This window comes from Vombatus ursinus, unplaced genomic scaffold (genome assembly GCF_900497805.2).
Source record: "Vombatus ursinus unplaced genomic scaffold, bare-nosed wombat genome assembly UNPS02001419.1, whole genome shotgun sequence".
NCBI classification, from domain to species: Eukaryota; Metazoa; Chordata; class Mammalia; order Diprotodontia; family Vombatidae; genus Vombatus; species Vombatus ursinus.
In genome coordinates, this window is record NW_020941197.1 from 23,848,944 (window position 1) to 23,868,164 (window position 19,221).

Consider the following 19,221-nt stretch of genomic DNA (forward strand, 5'->3'; position numbering starts at 1 on the left):
TAACCCCTTTTGATGTATGCCACAATCGCCTACTATCAGGCATCTTTAAAGGATGTGGGAAAGTGGTGTCCCTTCTCTTGACACTAACCTGCTACAAGTGTAATTGTCAGCCTCTCAAGACAGCATTCAGTACTACCATTCCAGAAATACTTTATTTATAGGTAGGGTTGTATTACAACATACTTTGTCAGATTATCAAGGCTCATTTTTTTCCTCCGTTAGCTCAGACTGATATAAAATCAGGCAGTATGCATGTGAAGAGTGGTTCCAAGTGATCATGGGAAGTGAATTTAGATAATCTAGAGCTTCTGAAATTCTGTTGCTATGGAGTGACCCCTTTGTGGTAAAGGTTCTGGCAAGCTCCTTTGATTAGCAATGTAGCAGAAATCAAGGAGGAAAATTTAAGATCCCAGAATGTTTCCAAGTCGTCCTTTGTTCCAAATAATTTCTGGCAAACACATTAAGTAATAACATCTAAATAGGCCTTGGGGCCAACAATAATTCTCCCAAAGGCCTCACACTTATTAATGTATTTTCCCTGGCACTAAGAAGTTGTTCACCCATAAGATGCCTGAGCCTAACGTTCCTGCTTTGCTCGTCTTCACATGGAGCTCACAGTCCTGAAGTCTGGGAGGATTTCAGCTACTTTCTTTCGGAGTTCCTCCCTCCTTTCTTCCTTTAATTTTTCCTCTTTCATAAGTTTTGGAAGTTTTTTCCATGTCTGAAATATGGTTGAAAGAATTCTCCTTTAAGAAACAGAGAAAGTAAAATACAAAAGAAAAGGTTATTTTCTCTATTTGTAGTTAAGTACTTTGCAAACTTTAAAAATACAACACTACTTCCATCAGTGAGACCCTAGAGGGTGTGGAAGATAGAGACTTTAGACCAGGGGTGGGGAATCTGGGGCCTCGAGGCCACAGGTGGCCCTCTAGGTCCTCAAGTGCAGCCCTTTGACTGAATCCAAACATCACCCAACGAATCCCCTTAATAAAAGTATTTGTTCTGTAAAACTTGGACTCAGTCAAAAGGCCACACCCCAGGACCCTGAAGGCCACATGTGGCTTCAAGGCCACAGGTTCCCCTGCCCTGGTTTAGACAAAACACTGTCTCTCCCCTCGTGAAGCTCGTGGCCTGGTAGGGGCAGAAAGCAACAATACAGGCAAACATGACTCATAATAGTACATATAGGCAAAAAGAGAGTACAAAGCAAAGTGCTAGGTGAGGTCAGCCCTTGGTTTTGGTTAGCACTAAGTACAACATAAAAGTTCTAGGCCTCTGTTATAGCAGCCTCTGGCAATGGGTACTGCAGAAGGGGACCACTTTCTAAGACCCTTGGAACAAAAAAATAGTCACTGAACTGTGAAGTTTCTTTGATACGCAATCGCAGTTAACAATGGGTTGTAAAGCTTGAATCTTGGCAGGCTACTGGAATTCTGAAATCTAATCACAAACAAGAAAGTCAACCCAGCAATCCTGTTGTTGCTTCCTCTTTTTCCAAAGAGAGAAAAAACAAAACCCAAACAACTTTCTGAACTGGGAAAATGGAAGTGTGAACTCTCTGGCTTTGCAGCTGAGGGTCTCTTTCCATGGGAATAAGCATTTCCATCACACAGGCTTTCAGGATACCTCAGCTGTATTCCATGATCATAATGTTGTCTCTTCCACAGACAGAGGTACAGGGAATTTGAATGGCACCCCCCAGACCCCTGCAGGCCTACACTATCTCCTAAGTTGATTCCCTCTTTAGAAAAGAGGCTTCTGATGAAGTTGTGCCATGGTAGGACATGGTAGCACATGGCTACTCTGTTAATTCTAAGGAATATGAAAAAAGGAAATGAAAAGTTGGACCCCATGAGACCATATATTCATTTACATCAAAATCTTTACAATTCTCCTCTTTTCCCAATAAACTAGTTGTCTTTCATTTAATTCTAGTTTTGTACAAAAATCTGCATTTTATGGTATCAAAATTGTCCATTTTTCTCTTTCATGATAACTTTATCCTTTGGTCAGGAATTCTCCCCCATCCATAGTTGTGAAAGGTTACGTTTCCCTTCCCTAATTTGTTTGCGATAAGACCTTTAAGATTTAGGTGATGTATTCATTTGGAGCTTATTGTATATGAGATGAAACCTCATTTCTGCCAGACTGCTTTCCAGTTTTCCTAGCAATTTTGTTGATTAGTGAGTCTTTACTCTTTGGGTTTAGTGAATTGCTACTATGTACTATTTCTTTTGGGTCTTCCATACTTACTTCATTCCACTGATCAACTTTTTGATTTTTTTAATCAATATCAGATAGTTTTGATGATTACTCTTTGGTAGGTAGTTAGGTGGGGCAGTAGATAAGAGTGCTGGGTCTGGAGTCAGGAAGACCTAAGTTCAAATTTGACCTCAGATATTTGCTGTGGGGGCCCTAGGCAAGTCATTTAACCTTTGTCTGCCTCAGTTTCCTCAAATGTAAAATGGGGAAACTAATAGCACCTACCTTGCAAGGTTGCTGTGATGACCAAATGAGATGATATTTGCAAAACTCTGGGCAGTGGCTGGCATAAAGTAGGCACTATATAAATGCTTATTCCTTTCCCCTCTCTTTGCAGTATAGTCTGAGGTCTGGTATTGCTAGAGCCTCTCTTCCCTCTTTTCATGATTTCCCTTGAGATTCTTGACCTTTTATTTCTCCAGATGAATTATGTTATGTTGTCTGGTCTATAAAGTAACCCTTTGATCATCTGGTATGGTACTATATCTGAAAATTAAATTTAGATAGTATTGTCATTTCTATTTTAGCACACTCTTCCTTTTCTAGGAATTCCAGGTCTGTACCCTAACTATCTGCCAGACATTTCCACCACCACTTCAAGGTAAACATGTATTCGTTTTCATTTCAACAAGCATCAATCAACATTTGTTGAATTCGGCTATCAAATATTTGCCGTATATGCACTGACAAGACTCTGGGCTAGTTTGTCAGGATACAAAGATGAATGATATACTTGTTCCTGCCCTCAGAGGAACTTCCAGTTTATTATAGGGAGATGAGAGATTAGAATGGAATAACCTAGTTTCAAGTTTCTACTTTATTCTTATGTCAGATGAAATGCTTTGGACTATATGATTTTTAAGGCCTGACATTCTCTGTGTATAGAAGATGTGTGAACAAAATGTTCTGAGATTTGTAGAAGTAGCAGTCACTTTCAGCTTGGTTGGGGGTAATGGTAGTGGTTAAGGTGGAGGGAACATCAGGTATGGTTTTATGGAGGAGGAAATATATGGCATTTTACATATTACAAAGTAATTTTCTCACAACAGTACACCACCAACTTCTGTTAAAAAAATTAAAGGGCACAGGAATAAATGGACCCTTTCATAATATTGTAAATAATAATCTAAAACCAAGAGCTAGCATTATCCGAAAGGGACAAACACCAGAGGCCTTTCCAATAAAATCAGGGGTCAAGTAAGGATTGTCTACTGTCACCATTATTATTTGACAGAGTTGTAGAAATGCTAACCTTAGCAATAAGACAAGAAAAATAAATTGAAGGAATAGGCATAGACAAAAAACAGATAGATGATGGTTTACTTAGAGAACCCTAGAGAGTCAATTAAAAATTAATTGAAGCAGTAACTTAAGTAAAGTAGCAGGATATAAAATAAACCCATAAAATATTTGGCTTCTTTTTCTATTACCTACAAAATCTATCAAGAAGAGATAGAAAAAGAAATTCCATTCAAAATAACTGGATACTGTATATCAAGGAGTTCAACTATGGAGGTATGGAGGAATCATATGAGTACAAGTACAAAACACTTTGTAGAAATAAGGACCTAAATAATTGGAGAGTTAGAAACTACACATCTGATCTGTGCCAATATAATAAAAGTGACAATACCTTCTAAATTTACAGATTTGGTGTCACATCAATCAAACTACCAAAGGGTTACTTTATAGTACAAGTTAAAATAATAACAAAATTCATCTAGAGGATCAAAACGTCAAGAATCTCTAAAGAAATGTAAAATAACCAAAAAAGAGGGGAAAGAAGGGAGCCTATCAGAACCAAATCTCAGACTATACTATAGAGTGGTAATCACCAAAACTATTGGGATAGGTTAAAAAGTATAAAGATTGATCAATGGAACAGATTAGGTATGTAAGACCCAGAAGCAAACATGGTAGCATTGTGTTTGATAAACCTAAGGACTTCTACCTTACTTGGGAAGGATTTATTGTTCAACAAAAACTTGGGAAAAAAATGGAAAACAGCAGTCTGGCAGAATTAGGTTTAGACTAACATCTCATACTAAATATCACAATAAACTTCAACTAGATAGGAGATCTAGAGACAAAAGGTTATCATAAACAAATTAGAGGATTGGGTGAGGAGTTATCTTTTATAACTATGAACAGAGATAATGTTCTTGACCAAACTGGGGATGGGGAAAATCATAGGAGATTAAAATGGACAATTTTGATTATATATATAAAATAAAAGATGTTTTTTACAAATGAAATCAATGTATTTAGAAGAAAAAGTTAATGGGGAAAAAATCTTCACAGCAGATTTCTCTGATAGAGGTCTGATATCCAAAATAGGTATTATGGAATTTATGCAAATATGTAAGAAGAAAAGCTATTCTAAAATAGATAAATGGTCAAAGGATATGAGCTTAATCGGCTGGCAAAAATGACCAATTTTTTTGAAGGGATATGACTCTAATAGGCACCCAAATGAACTGTCAGTAGATTGGTGAGTCGTTCAACCACTCTTAAAAATAATTTGGAAGTATACTGCAAAAGTTTATTAAACTCTGAATACGTTTTATAAAAATTTTATTTTTCCCCAGTTACATGTAAAGACAATTTTTAACATTTTTTTAAAAAAATTTTGAGTTCCAAATTTTCTCTCTCCTTCCTTCACTTCTTACTTCCTGAGACAGTGAGCAATTTGATATAGGTGATACATGTTCAATCATGCAAAATATATTACCATATTGGTCATGTTGTAAAAGAAGACATAGACCCAAAGGAAAAAACCCACAAAAAAAATACAGAAAGTGAAAATAGTATGCTTTGATCTGTATTCAGACTCTGTGAGTTCTTTCTCTGGAGGTGGATAGCATTTTTCATCATGAGTCCTTTCGAATTGTCTTGGATCACTGTATTGCTTAGAATAGCTAAGTCATTCACAGTTGATCAGCATAAAGTATCGCTGATACTGTGTACAATGTTCTCCTTGTTCTGCTTACTTCACTTTGCATCAGTTCATGTAAGTCTTTCCAGGTTTTTCTGAAATCAGTTTGTTCATCATTTCTTATAGCACAGTAATATTCCTCTGCATACATTTTGACAAAGCAATATTACCATCAGGCATATGCCACCAAAAAAAATTCAAAGGGGAAAAAACCTGTATGCACAAAAACATTTGTTCAAAAACATTTTATTATAGCAAATAACTGGAAACAAAGTGATTGCTCTCCTCAACTGGAGAATGACTAAGCAAATTATGGTGAATGAATGTAATGGAATATACATGTAAGAAATGATGAAAGGGACAGATTTAGAGGAACCTGGAATAGCTGTATGAACTGTTCAGAATGAAGTGAACAGAAATAGGAGAAATAATTTATACAGTGACTAAATTACTGTAAAGAAAAACTATAAGAACCTTTAAAACTTCGATCAATGCAATGATTAATGATGACTCCAGATAATCGATGATGAAACATGCTTCCCCTCTTGGCAGGGGGGTGATGGGTAAGAAGAGCATAAAATTTCAGACATGGTACACGTGTAAATTTATTTTGCAAAACTATATTTATTTGTTAAGAGGGAGGGTTTTCTTTTTTTTTTTTAAAGGGTAGAGCTGGGTAATGACAACGATACTTAAAAAAAGAAAGAAAAAAGTGACAATGAAACATTATAAAAATACAGAGAAGAGAGCTGGAGATAGTTCAAAAGAGGACCCAAGAAGCAAGTCAAAGCTGGGACTACCATGTTAAACTGCATTTATGAAAACAAAAAACAAAAAAACAAAACCCCTAAGATATACATAGTGGAAAAAACAAACTAGATAACAGAAATGTGAAGTTTCATACAAAATACTCCTTTTTTCTTTATGTATTGAAATGTTTGTGTTTGTTGATGTTTATTAAGTACATAATCAAAAAGAATTTTTTTTTTTTAGTTCTTGGATAAATTCTGGAACCATGAGTTCAAAAATGTCAGCAAAAGGCCCATCACTATAGGACCAAGCCACAATTGTTCAAGCATCTCTGATCTTGAACCAGCAAGCCCACTCACCTCAAAGCTAACTGACACAAAGTAGAGGATTTAGAAAAAGAAAAGGTTCTGTCTTTGCTCTTTTATGCTTCTTTCTTCTAATGTTATACCTTTCTCCTCCTCTTCCCCTGCTCCTCTCATTCTTCTCTCTCTTTGTAGGTGTCATAGATTTAAGGCTTGAGTCCCTTCATTTTGCAGATAAGTACATTGAGGCTGAGAACCTAAAGGACTTGTCCCAAGTCGCAAAGTACTAAGTGGCAAAGCTGGTACCCAGACTGTGTGACTCCAACTAATCAACATTTTTATTAAGAGCCTGTGGCTACAGAAAGAGTCAAAAGACAGTTCCTGCCCTCAAGGAGCTTATAACCTAACGGAGAAGACAACACGCAAACAATCATATACCAAAAAAGCTACATACGGGATAAAAATGGAAATAACAGAGGGAAGGAATCAAGAAGTGTTGAGGAAGGCTTCTGGTAAAAGAAGGGATTTTAGTTGGCATTTAAAGGAAGTCAGAGAGTTGGTAGTTGGAGCAGAGAAGGGAGAGAGTTTCAGGCATGGGGGACAGTCAGAGAAAATGCCTGCAGTCAAGAGATGGAGTGTCTTGTTTGTGAAACAGCTAGGAAGCCAGGGCCACTTGACTGAAGAATCCATGCTAGGGAGAAAGGTGTAAAAAGACTGGAAAGGTAAGAGGGGGGCTAGGTCATGAAGGACATTTTGTATTTGTTCCTGGAAAAAACAGGAAGCCACTGGAGTGTATTGAGTAGGGAGGTGACATGACTGAACTTCAATTCCAATGCTTTTTTCACTGCATTGGGCCAAGTGTCCTTATTCCCCGTAATCTTCCCTATGTCACTTACAAATGGTGTGAAGAAGGAATTGAATTTCTTTTTTTTTTTTTTAAAGGAATTGAATTTCAATTTGAAGAACTGAATTTCCAGGAAATCTGTAAAAAATGGTTGGGGACAAAGCCAGAAAAACTGCATATGGTGAAGTTTGTCTCTATTAATTATCTGTAATTAGCCTTGAGCTCAGTCTCTTTGGGGGTTTCAGTTTTTTGTTTTTTTTTATTCCTGTTTGCTTGTTGTCTCCTTCGTTAAAGTGTCTTTTGCCCATTTTTTGTATCCCTAGCTGCTTAGCACAGTGCCTGGTGTTCAATAAATGGTTTTTTTTTTTTTTGTTTTTGTTTTTTTGATTGAGTGCCCCTACCCCTTCCTGTCCCTCGGGCAATTCTCTAAGTCTCTAAGGGCTTATCTGCAGTGGTGAGGGGAGTTTCCACTCAGGGAATTTTCTTAGCTAATGAAATCACAGAATCAATTAAAAAATGTGGAATATTGAAACAAAAATTTAAAATGACAGTCTCCTACCTCTAGGAGCTTAAAATCTAGGACAGAAGATGAGGCATGTGTACATGGTTCCTATTCTGGGCTAGGTACAAAACTGAACACATCTCCTTCCTGACTTTTTTTATTTCTGCTAATGGTACCATGATTTAATTAAACACCCCAATTCTGAAGCTCAGTCAGAATTTCTTTCTGTCTGCCTCATCCTGCCATATTCACTGTTACCAAGTCCTGTCAAATCTTTTATATCTCTCCTCTGTTTCTGCCAGAGAAAACATTGCCATAACCTTCCCTTTGCATTTTGCATCCAGATTGTTGCGGTAATTTAAGTGGCCCCACTGAACACCTCCTACTCACTAGCACCACCTGATCAGATTCCTCCTCCAAACCTTTCCTGGTTGCCTAATGCTGCAAGGACAAAGTCCAACCCCCTGTGTGGGCATTTAAGACCTGCCACAACCTGCCCTTTCCCAACCTCATCTTGCATCGCTCCCCCATAGAATCCTTTCACTCCAGCAAAGCAGTGTTCTCACTGAACCTCAAACAAACCTGGTGTTTGGCTGCCTCCACATATGTGTGTCGGCACTATTTCTCCCTGCCAGGAATAACCCTCCTTTCTCCTCTCGACTTAGGGGAATTCTACTCATTCTTTAATAGCATCTCCATTAAGCCTACCTTGACTACTTTAGATGGAGGTGATTTTTTTCCTCTTCTGAACCCATGACGCACTTACTCTCAATAATACTCATTTGGCATTTAGTCCTGGACTGCTATTTAACTGGACATATGTACAGTTATGCTATACATCTTCTCTAATGAAACTTCGAGCTCCTAGAGGGTTGTGAGCATAGCTTAGGCTTCTTTTATTCCCTCTACAATGACTAAAACAGTGCCTTACATTAAATGAGATATACTTATTTCTATTAGAGAGTGTGTTTCTGGTTAGAAAAGCAGTGCTATAAAAATTACCCTATATTAATGTCTGTTTTATTTTACTAGCCAAATTAATCTGGAATCAGTTCAACTGAGCAGAGTCGGATTGGAGTCTGAGTTTCTGAAATAGCTAAAATAGATGTCCAAAAGTTCACTTATTCTTTTTTAAGATACAGCTGGTTACTTGGTTTCCCAGTCCAAAACAAATTAGAAACTACAAAGGTGAAGAAGCCGTCCCTGCCTCACACAGCCTGCGCTCCAGCCATCATCCTCACCTTTGCCTCCTCCTTCCCCCACAGCCAGGATGGACTGTTCCTGGGGACCCCTGGCTCTGATAGGTGAGCTTTTGCCTTCTTTTGCCCAGAAACAGGTGTTAAAAGTACAGTAAAATAATTAATGTTCATAATGATGATCCTGAGTTATCTAGGAAGAGTAAAATTATATTCAGAATCATCTGTATAAGGGGGCCAGGAAATGTTTACTCCATTTAATAAAGGTGTTCATTAAAGATAGTTCAGATAAAAGTTTTGACACTTAAAAGGGCAGGCTTCAGTTCCAAAGAATTTACTCCATCCTTGATGGGACGGGGACAAGACCTGTGATTTCATTGGTATAAGGAACTCCCAGGTAAGGAGACTCCCTTTCTCAATACAGGTCAGCACTTTCTCTGCCTGGCACATAGCAGGTGCTTAATAAGTGTTTATGATTGATGAAGAGCATGAGGAGGTTAGGTGACTTGCCCAGGGTCACAAAGCCACTAGGTAATAACAGGAAGGGCTTGAGCCTGGGTCTTCCAGGCTTCGAGGCCCTCTGTTTATCCATGGTTCTACATTTCTTCTCATTACCTGATGATGTAGGATAAAGGAATTTCTTTGTAATAAATAGTAATATAACAACAATAATAGCAATTAATAGCACCTGCTTATACTTCTATAAGCTGCTTCCTTTTTCATTTATGTCAACTCATGTTATCCTACCACTGTCTTCTGTGGAATAGATAAGAAATCCATTTTGCAGATGGGAAAATGGGCCCAAAATGTTAAAATCTAAGGTCTAGGAGCAAAGTCTCCTGACACCTCCTCTGGGGATACTTACCCTGCTCCTCCAGTTCCTTGTTCTGCTCTCCCAATCAGTGGTATACACTGTAATCTGTACAGCAAGGTGGAAGGTTGCTGACTGTTTCTAGAACGCTGGACAGGCTTACCTGTCACTATGCCTGATGGCGATCTGAAGCTTCTTCTGAGCAGCAAGCTTTTCCTCACGGACCATATTAAGCCATGACATAAAAATATTCTTCTGAAGAAACGCAGCACTAAGTTTTCTTGCTTTTTTTTCTGCAATAGTTAGAGAATCCTTGTACTGGAGAGAGGAGAGAAGAATAGCAGTGAGAAACATGGCCTAACCTCTTGTTGCTTTGGATAACTCTTTAAGACTATAAATTTGAGAGAAGATGTCAACCCTTCATTAGTACAGGACAACAGTTCTCAAAGCATGGTCTGGGGACTCCAAGGGTCCCAAGACCCTTTCAGGGGTGGGGGGCACAAGATTAAAATTATTTTTATAAAAATACTAAAACATTTTAATTTCCACTGTTGTAAATTGCTGTTCAGTTGTTTTCAGTCATGTCTGACTCTTCATTTCCCCATTTGGAGTTTTTGTGGAAAAGATACTGGTGTAGTTTTTCCATTTCCTTCTCCAGCTCATTTGATAGATGAAGAAACTGAGGCAAATTTAAGTGACTTGCCTTTGGTCACACCACTAGTGTGCCTAAGGTCAGATTTTGAACTCAGGTCTTCCTAACTCCAGACCTGGTGCTCTTTTCATTATACCACCTAGCTGCCCCAACATGGTAAATATCAATACATATAAACCACATATACAACTAGTGCCCCTGAACACCTCCTACTCACTGGGGGGAGGGTGGTGGTCCTCAACAATTTAAGAGTATAAAGGGGTCCTGAGACTGAAAAGTTTGAGAATCACTGGTATAGGGAAGCCCTGCATGAAGGAACTCTGTTCCAGTGCAATCCTGGTACTAGAGAGAGGTATCAGGAATAGTAGTAAGAAAAATAAATGCAGTGGATAAAGATTTAGAGAAAATAAGAGTGGGTGTCCAGAGAGGAAGACATATACAAAAGCTAAGGAAGCCTAGAGAGTATGAGAACATATAAAGCCTTAAAAGTAGAATAATAGAATAGCTGCATACAAAGATAACAGAAACAGATTACAATAAGGATGTTTTCAGAGATATGGAATGAGAAACAGAAATGACCTAAGAATAAGGCCTGAACTGATGAGACTTTTATGGCAACCTTAATTAGTAAGAAGGATTTCAATTTTTTTATGCAAAAAGAATGTTATCCTCAAGTTGGAATATAAGAGTAATATTTGGATGGGATGTTGTCTGCCTGAACTGTCTGGATGGATCAGTTCTATCTGTGAAAAATTCCCAGAACATGATGAACTACTGACAATCTACATTCTATTTGCTTTTCATTTCATTAAACAGCAATCAAGTCATTTGATGTATTTCTGGTGCCTTTTGCTTTTGGCCTTACCTCTAACCAGGTCCTAAAGGCTCTCTTAAGCAATATCTCGGAGTAAAGTTTATCTGCCTGGGCCTTCTTCTTGGCCAGGCTTTCTTGGTTATAATGGAACCAGGTCAGTAGGTATTTCCTCTGAACTGTGGAGCAATAATGATTCTCTGCCACCTGGACAATTTTAGAAAAAAGAAAAGGAAGTAGTTTTTAGAAACACATACAGTCTTTGCAAAATCCTCCACAACTCCATTGTGCTTGTAAAGATGCTAGTGGGATTAATCTTAAAATTAATTCATGTGGTAATCAAAGAGCTTCCTTTGCCTTATTTTTTTTAAGCAGTTAAGAATTACATCATGATCTTTAAGTGCCAATTCAAATCAACAAACATTTATTAAAACCTATTATGTGCAAGATATTGTGATGGATGCTGGTGACATAAAAATTAAAAAATGACATTCTGCCCTCAAGGAGCTTACAGTCTAATAAAGGGGGGGGGCGCTGGGATTTGTCATCCCAAAAGTCTGGTTATTAAGGCTACAGACTAAGTAGCTGCCAAGTATACTCTTTCAATGAATGAAGGTCTGGGTCTAAGTGGCTGGCACTATCTGGGTCTCCTTCTCTGGAGGCATCAACTCCAAATGAATTTATTTTTCTTATGTACTTATATACCTTACCTCCACTTTCTAGAGCTCCTCTTTTCCTTTGAGGTGCAGTTCAGGCATGATCTTCTGCATAAAGTTTTCCCTGATCTCCCTGCCACCTCCCACACTCCACCTCCTACTGCTAGTGCCTTCCATCCCAAACTACATCATGTTTAATGACTATCTATATGTGCATATTTATCAACTTTATATTTATGCTATATCTATTTTAATTTCTGCTTATGGTCTCCCCCATCACAAAGTAAGTTCACTGATAGGGACTGCATCATGCCTTGTATTTGTACTCTTAGCAGCTAGCTTAGTTCCTGGAATACAAAAGGTGATTAATAAATGCTTATTCATTGATTACTTGACAATGACACAACTGAAAAAAAAGAGCCAAATATCCATCCATACACTTTGTAATTTAAATGTTATTACTGAAATGATAGTTTTAGAGTTGGGAGAAACTTCAGCAGCCAGACAGATAGATGGTTCAGTCACATTCTCCATTCTGCATAATCCACATGCTACTTGTAGACTGATGACCTCTAATGGCTAGAAGCCCACGACTTCCTCAGGTAGTCCATTGCACTTTTGGACAGATCTTCATTTTTAGGATCCTTTAAACAGTCAAACCTAAATCTTCCTCTTGGCAACTTCCACCTGGTTCTGCCCTCAGAGCCAAATTGCAGAAGTCCAATTCTCTTCCACGTGAGGGCCCTTAAAATAACTGAAGACAGCTATCCCCAGGCTAAAAATATCTCTAGTTCCTTTGTCTCGGGCTTGTGGCATGATCTCAAGACCCTTCACCATGTGTTTTATCAATGAATGTCTTTACTAATACGTGGGGCTCAGAATTACACAGAACAGCCATAGAGAGCCATTTGAAGGGGATATGAGGCTGTCTGCAAACAACAACTTAATGCTTAGCAATCTAAATGTGAGATCTTTTACTACTGAAGTAACTGAATCATATCAGTATTGATACGAGAAGGCAAAATGAAGTTGCACCTGAACGAATCAGAGAATATCAAATCCAGAGACTTGTATTTCCAGATACTTTCTGGCTATCGCTCTCATCATCATCATCATCATCATCATCATCATCAATATCATAGCCAGCAGGTGTATAGCACTTTAAGGTTTGCTAAACATATTACAATTATTGTCTCACTGGATCCTCACAAAACCCTGGGAGGCAGGTGCTATTATTATCATCCCCATTTTACAGATAAGGAAACTGAAGCAAACAGAGTTTAATTGATTTGCCCATGTTTGAGGTAGGATTTGAACTCAGGTCTTCCTGACTCCAAGTCCAGTGTGCTATCTGCTGCACCACACACCTGTAGTTAGAATTGGAGGCATAGTGAATCATTACACTTGGAATAGACATTTGAGTTCGAATCCTTCCTGTCTACTGGCCACTTCCCTACTGCCTACAAACATGCCCATGTCTCCAACCTTAAAAAAATCTCACTCTATCCATCCTTCCCAGTGAGCTATTATCCCATATTTCTCCTCCCTTTTGTGGCAAAACTTGAGAAGGTCATCTATAATAGGCACCTCCACTTCCTCTCCTCTCTTCTTAACTGTCTGACTTATGACCTCATCACTCAACCAAAACTGCTCTCTCCAAAGTTACCAGTCATCTCTCCATTGCCAAGTCCAATGGACTTTTCTCAATTCCCTTCTTGAACTCTCTGCAGCCTTTGACACTCTCAATCATCCTCTTCTCCTTGATACTCTCTTCTCTTGTGATACTGCTCTCTCCTGGTTCTCCTGCTTATCTGACTGCTCCTTCTCAGTCTTTCCATTGATGGATCTTCACCTAGGACATGTCTGCTAACCTAGGGTATCCCTCAGGGTTCTATTCTGGGCCTCTTTCTCTTTATACTATTTCTCTTGGTGATCTCATTAGCTCCTATGGATTCAATTATCTTTATGCTGATAATTCTCAAATCTATTTATCCACCCCTAACCTTTCAGCTGACCTCCAGTCTTGCATTGCCAACTGCCCCAGTCTTGAACTGGATGTCTTGTAGACCTCTTAAACTAAACATATCCAAAACTGAACCCATTATCTTTCCCTCCAAATTCTCTCTCTTCTAAACTTTCCCATTATTGTCAAAGGCATCACAATACTCCCAGTCATCCAGATTTGCAACCTCAGTATCATTCTCCATCTTCACCTGCTCTCATCTTACATATCCAATCTGTTGCCAAGTCTAGTTATTTCTACTTTAAAACATATCTCACATATGGCCTTCTCTCCAGTCATACCTACCATCCTCTTGCCCTAGCAGGTCCTCATCACCTCACCTCCATACCACTGCAATAGCTTGCTGGTTAGCCAGCCTGTAAGTCTTTCCCCACTCCAGCTGCCAAATTTTTCTGAACATGTCTCCCCTCTTACTCAGTAAACTCCAGTGGCTCCTTATCGCCTCCAGAATCAGATAGAAAATCCTCTGTTTCATGCTCAAAACCCTTTATTACCTAGATGACTGACTCTCCCCCAACTGCCTTTCTAGTCTTCTTACACCTAACTCTCTCATACTTTGATCCAGTAACAAAATTGTTCTAGCAATTCCTTGAATAAGACCCTCCATCTCTTGTTCAGGACATTTTTACCAGCTTTCCCGCATGCCTGGAATGTTATCCCTCCTCATTTCCATCTTCTGGTTTACCTAGTCTCCTTCAAGTCCCCGCTAAAATTCCACCTTCTACAGGAAGCCTTTCCCAATCCTTCCTAATTCTAGGGCCTTTCCTCTGTTGATTATTTTTTACATGGTGGTTTGAATGTTTTCTTCCCCATTAGATGCATGAGCTCCTCAGCTCCTCAAGGGCAGGGACTGTCTTTTGCCTTTCTTTGTATGCCCAGCACATAGTAGGTGCTTAATAAATGCTCATCAACTGAATGACTAATCATTTTAATAAGAATTTGACCAAACTGGTCATCAAGAAGAATGTAAATTAGGTACATGTTACAGGCCACTATTATAAAGAGTTCGACACATTTAATTTTTAAAATCAATTTTGAGCAACTTAGTTTTTTCACTGAATGTCATGTTGTTCAACTATAACTCTATATAAGAATCAGAAGAATGCTAGCAACCTCTATTTTAGATGAGTTTCTGTATGTCTATAATGTCTTTTCTTTACCTCGTAAAAAAGATACTCTTGATTGGGAGAGCTTATCCTTTTTTGTGTCCTGGACTCCTTTGGCAGCCTAGTGAAGTATATAGCCCCTTCTCAAAATAGCATTTTTTTAAAAAAAATTCATAATGGAACGAAATGCTAAATTGCAGTAAGATGTTAGTGAAAATAAAGACTTATCTCTGTGTGTGTGCATATTTACATATCTGTGTATATATAACTGAAATTCTCTATATCAGAAATATATATATACAGATATATCTTTATTTATATATATGTAGATATATATCTACGTATGTATATATACATATATAAATTTCAGTTAGATGTTAGTGAAAATATATATCTATAAATTTCAGTTAGAGGTTAGCAAATAAAGATATATGTATATATATCTCAATCAAATAAAGATACATAAATATATATCAATGCTCTATCTTCATTTGTGTATTGCACACACAGAGATATTTTTATTTTCACTAACCTCTCACCAAAATTTAGCATTTTCTTCAATTCTGAATTTTAAAAAATATTATTTTGAGAAGGGCTCCATATGCTTCACCAGGCTGTCAGAGGAATCCATGACACAAAAAAGGATAAGTTCTCTTGATCAAGAGTTTACATGGATCCATGTAGAAAGATATTCTGGATCAGGAATGCTTAATCCTTTTTTATGTGTCATGGATCGGAATTTAGATGAGGGAAAAATATATACATATATATCACAAAATCGATAGCTATCATCTATCTATCTCTATCTCTCTATCATCTATGTATCTATTATCAGTCTGTCTGTATCTGTTTCTATCATTTATCTATATCCATCTGTCTATATCTGTCTGCCTATCTGTCTGTATCTGTCTCTATCAATCTATCATCTCTGTCTGTCTGTCTGTCTATCTGTGGGTCTGTTTGTATCATCTATCTATCTGTCTACCTGTCTGTCTATCTATCTCTGTATCATCTGACATCTCTCTAGCTATCTCTATCAATCTATCATATCTATCTGTATCTGTCTGTATATGTCAATCATCTAACTATCTGTCTCTATCTCTATCTCTCTGTCTCTATCTCTGTATCTGTCTCTCTCTGTCTATATATCTTTGTATTTGACTGTCTATCTATCTCTGTCTCTACCTACCTATCTGTCTGTCTGTCTATCCATCCATCCATGGTTTTTCTCCATCCGAGCTCCCAGCCCCTGTGCCAATGATGTTGGGCCCTGTGATGGCCCCTGCTCCAGATGGGGGCTGCCCCTGTGTGCTGGGGCGGGGTCCCCTCACCTCCATGTTGTGCTTGCTCTGACTCAGGAGTCTCTTCCAGGGCTCCAGGCCCTTCCCCCGCAGCAGGGCCCGCTCATAATGGTCCTTGGCCTTGGCCTGGAGCTGCTGGTTCCTCTCAGCTCTCCTCTGCTTCTCTAGCTCTCTCTGGGGAAAGAAGGGACCCCCAAAGCTTTAGTGGCTGCGCCCCCCCCCTCCGGGAGGAGATCTGGGCGCCCGGCTTCATTTCATTCCCAGAGAGCAGTGTGGCCTAGTGGAGGGCTCACCCACCCCCAGCAGGGTGCCAGTGGCCTTGAAAACGAGGGAGGTCCACTCTTGCCCTGTCTGGCCACAGCAGGGACAGTGGGGAGGGGTCCCTGGTCACCTGGGAGGCTACCTGGGCAGCTCTGGATGGACAGGGCTCCCTCCTTCTGTCCCTCCTCATCCCGCTGTGGCTTCCTCAGATCCAGGAACAGGAAGGCAACAGGGGCAGGGGATATTTGCATAGGCCCCAGCCCTCCCCCCCCCACCAGGGGGCACAGGCCTTGTTCCTACTGGAGCCTGAGTGAGTGCGCGCGCACACACACACACACACACACACACACATACATGCACACACGCACACACGCGTACATGCACACGGATGTATGCAGGGCCCACAGGACACCAGGCCTGCCCGGCCCGTGGGGATCCTTTCTGAATGACAGGCAGCATGGGCAGTGTTTGATCATTCCTGGTAATGCGCCCACGGGCAGACAGTCAAATGCCACCACATGGCCTGTGGAGAGACCAGCCCTTCCTTTCTATTCTTCCTCGCTGAAAACAGCCTCTAAAAAAAATTTTAAGGACAAAAAGTGTCCACAGTGAATGGCACAAGCCAGCCAGAGTCCTGAGCCCCTGGGATGCCCCCGGGTATGGTGCCAGGGGAGACAAGAACAACAGCCTCCTCTGCGATTGACCCTGTGGCAGAAGAGCAACACCTAGGAGAATTCTGGCTCCCACTATCTTGCTTCTCAGCCTGGCCTTTATTTAGAGAGGGCTGGCAGGTTGGGACTCTCCTAAGTCCTCCCCCTGTATCTGAGCGATAAAAGAGGAACTAGAAACATAACTCCCTGTGAGGAGCCCTGGCCTCCCGTCAGAACCACTCTGGCCAAGCTCTGAAAATAGCAGGGGAGGAGAGGTGTGTGTGTTCTGCCTTCTGTGAGGCTGTAGGATGAAATACACTGGCCAAGCAAGCTGAGAGGACAAGCACGCTCCTCTGAGAGCCTCTGGGAATCTAAGCCATCCTTCCAGGAGGCAGCACTTGTTAGACTGTTAGAAAGAGGCAAGAGTCAGGCCATTTCTTAAAAGAGTTTACAATGGTTTCTCCTTTTAAACAAGAAGATGGAGTGGAGGGAGGAGGGACTGGGAAAGTTGGATAAACTTAAATTTCTATATCTATAAGAGAACAAAGATAAAAGAATAAAGGGGAATCTGATGAGACAATAAGCCCTTCAGGGGAAGCAGGAGTTTCAGTGACAAAACCAAATGTCCCAATGCCTGTGGGTGCATATCCTCAGTGTTTGTATAACTAATTCCCTGGAAAGAGTAAGTGATGATTATATGCTGTGGGCATCACATGGAAAAGCCACCTTTGTTCAAATGAGCAGTTCCCTTCTTAATGAGGCTGGCTAATGACAATGATGACGATAATAATAATAATGATAGAGCATAGTTGTAACATTAATAATAATAACATTAATTATCAATAATAATAATAACATTACAGCATAGTACTAGTAGTAATAATAATAACAGTTAGCATTTACAAAGCACTTTAAAATTTGCTAAATGGTTTAAATATATTATCTAATTTCACTCTCACAACAACATTATGAGCAGGGGTATGCTGGTAAACGTTCAACTGGTTCTCTGGCAGGGGATATGTACTCTTGTTAAACTTTTAAGTTTAATATGCATTATTAATGTTTTCTCTGGCACTTTCTTAGGTCTAGACCGTCAGTCAAACAATAAATCAAGCCCTGATTTGTAGTGTTTACTGATTTCTGAGGTGTAAATGCTCACACTGAATATTCAATAATCAGCTCACTAGCTAGTGGGAGATGGTTCTAGCATACCCCTACCTGGGAGGCAGGTGTTATTACTACTCTCAATTTACAGGTGAGGAAACTCAGGCAGACAGAGGTTAGGTAACTTGCCCAGAGTCAAAGCTGATTAGTGTCTGAGGCAGGATTTCTGACTCCAAGTCCATAACCTATATTTAAGTATGCCATTCTAGACAGAGATGTTTCTGAATTAAGTACAATACACAGAAGTATTTGTACTGTATGATTTTAGGGGTGGGGTGAGAGTGGGAAGGGTATGTGAAGAATCCTATGTCTACATGCCTAGCATGAAAGTAAAATCTACCAAAAGAATCACCACTGATATGGATTTCAAGTCTCAGAGTTTAATTAATTATGACTTGAGGCTTTTAACCTGTCCATCTGGCTCAAGCTGTTGACTAGGATTCTGTGAGAAAAGGTTAGCAGCTGTAACAATGCTGTGTATTTATTTATATAGTATATGTGACAGAAAAGCTGAAAGCATTTTAGCCCCAAACTTAGCTAGATTGCTTGGGGAATGGGATGTTCTGATTAACTATGTTTTATGGTTATCTGAGGGTCAATTCAATTTTCTGATTAACTAAAGGTTAAGAAAAAATGGCATTATATTTTGCTCCTTTTCTTATATTTTCAATTTAATTAAGCAAAGTTTTATTAAGCTTTATTACTCTGTACAAGATACTGGGTTAACTGCTGAACATCAAAGACAAAAATGAAGTAGTCTCTATCTTCAAAGACTTTCCATTTTATTATATATAGTAAGTATACAAATATACATATGTATATTTGTAAAGAAAAAGTAATTGGAAGAAGAAGAGAGTACTGGGAGGTACGGGGGAAATCAGGGAAAAATTCACATAAGAGGTGGCACAGGAGCTGAGACTTTGAGGAAAACAAGGATTCTCACATTGCAAACGTGAGGGATGACTTGTGTGAATGCATGGGAGTGAAAGGCAGAA

General features: G+C 39.3%; 1 protein-coding gene across 1 annotated transcript in view; it reads right to left on the reverse strand.

Moving 5' to 3' along the window:
• Positions 1-133: 133 nt before the first annotated feature.
• Positions 134-19,221, reverse strand: part of CCDC191 (coiled-coil domain containing 191) — a 106,450-nt gene continuing 87,362 nt past the window's right edge. Inside the window, exons 14-17 of the mRNA XM_027868756.1 lie at positions 16,182-16,325; positions 11,120-11,272; positions 9,766-9,920; positions 134-746 (exon numbers count right to left, since the gene is read on the reverse strand). Of these exons, the coding sequence (XP_027724557.1) occupies positions 602-746; positions 9,766-9,920; positions 11,120-11,272; positions 16,182-16,325 (597 nt within the window). The 3' untranslated portion in view covers positions 134-601. The remainder of the gene's footprint in view (positions 747-9,765; positions 9,921-11,119; positions 11,273-16,181; positions 16,326-19,221) is intronic.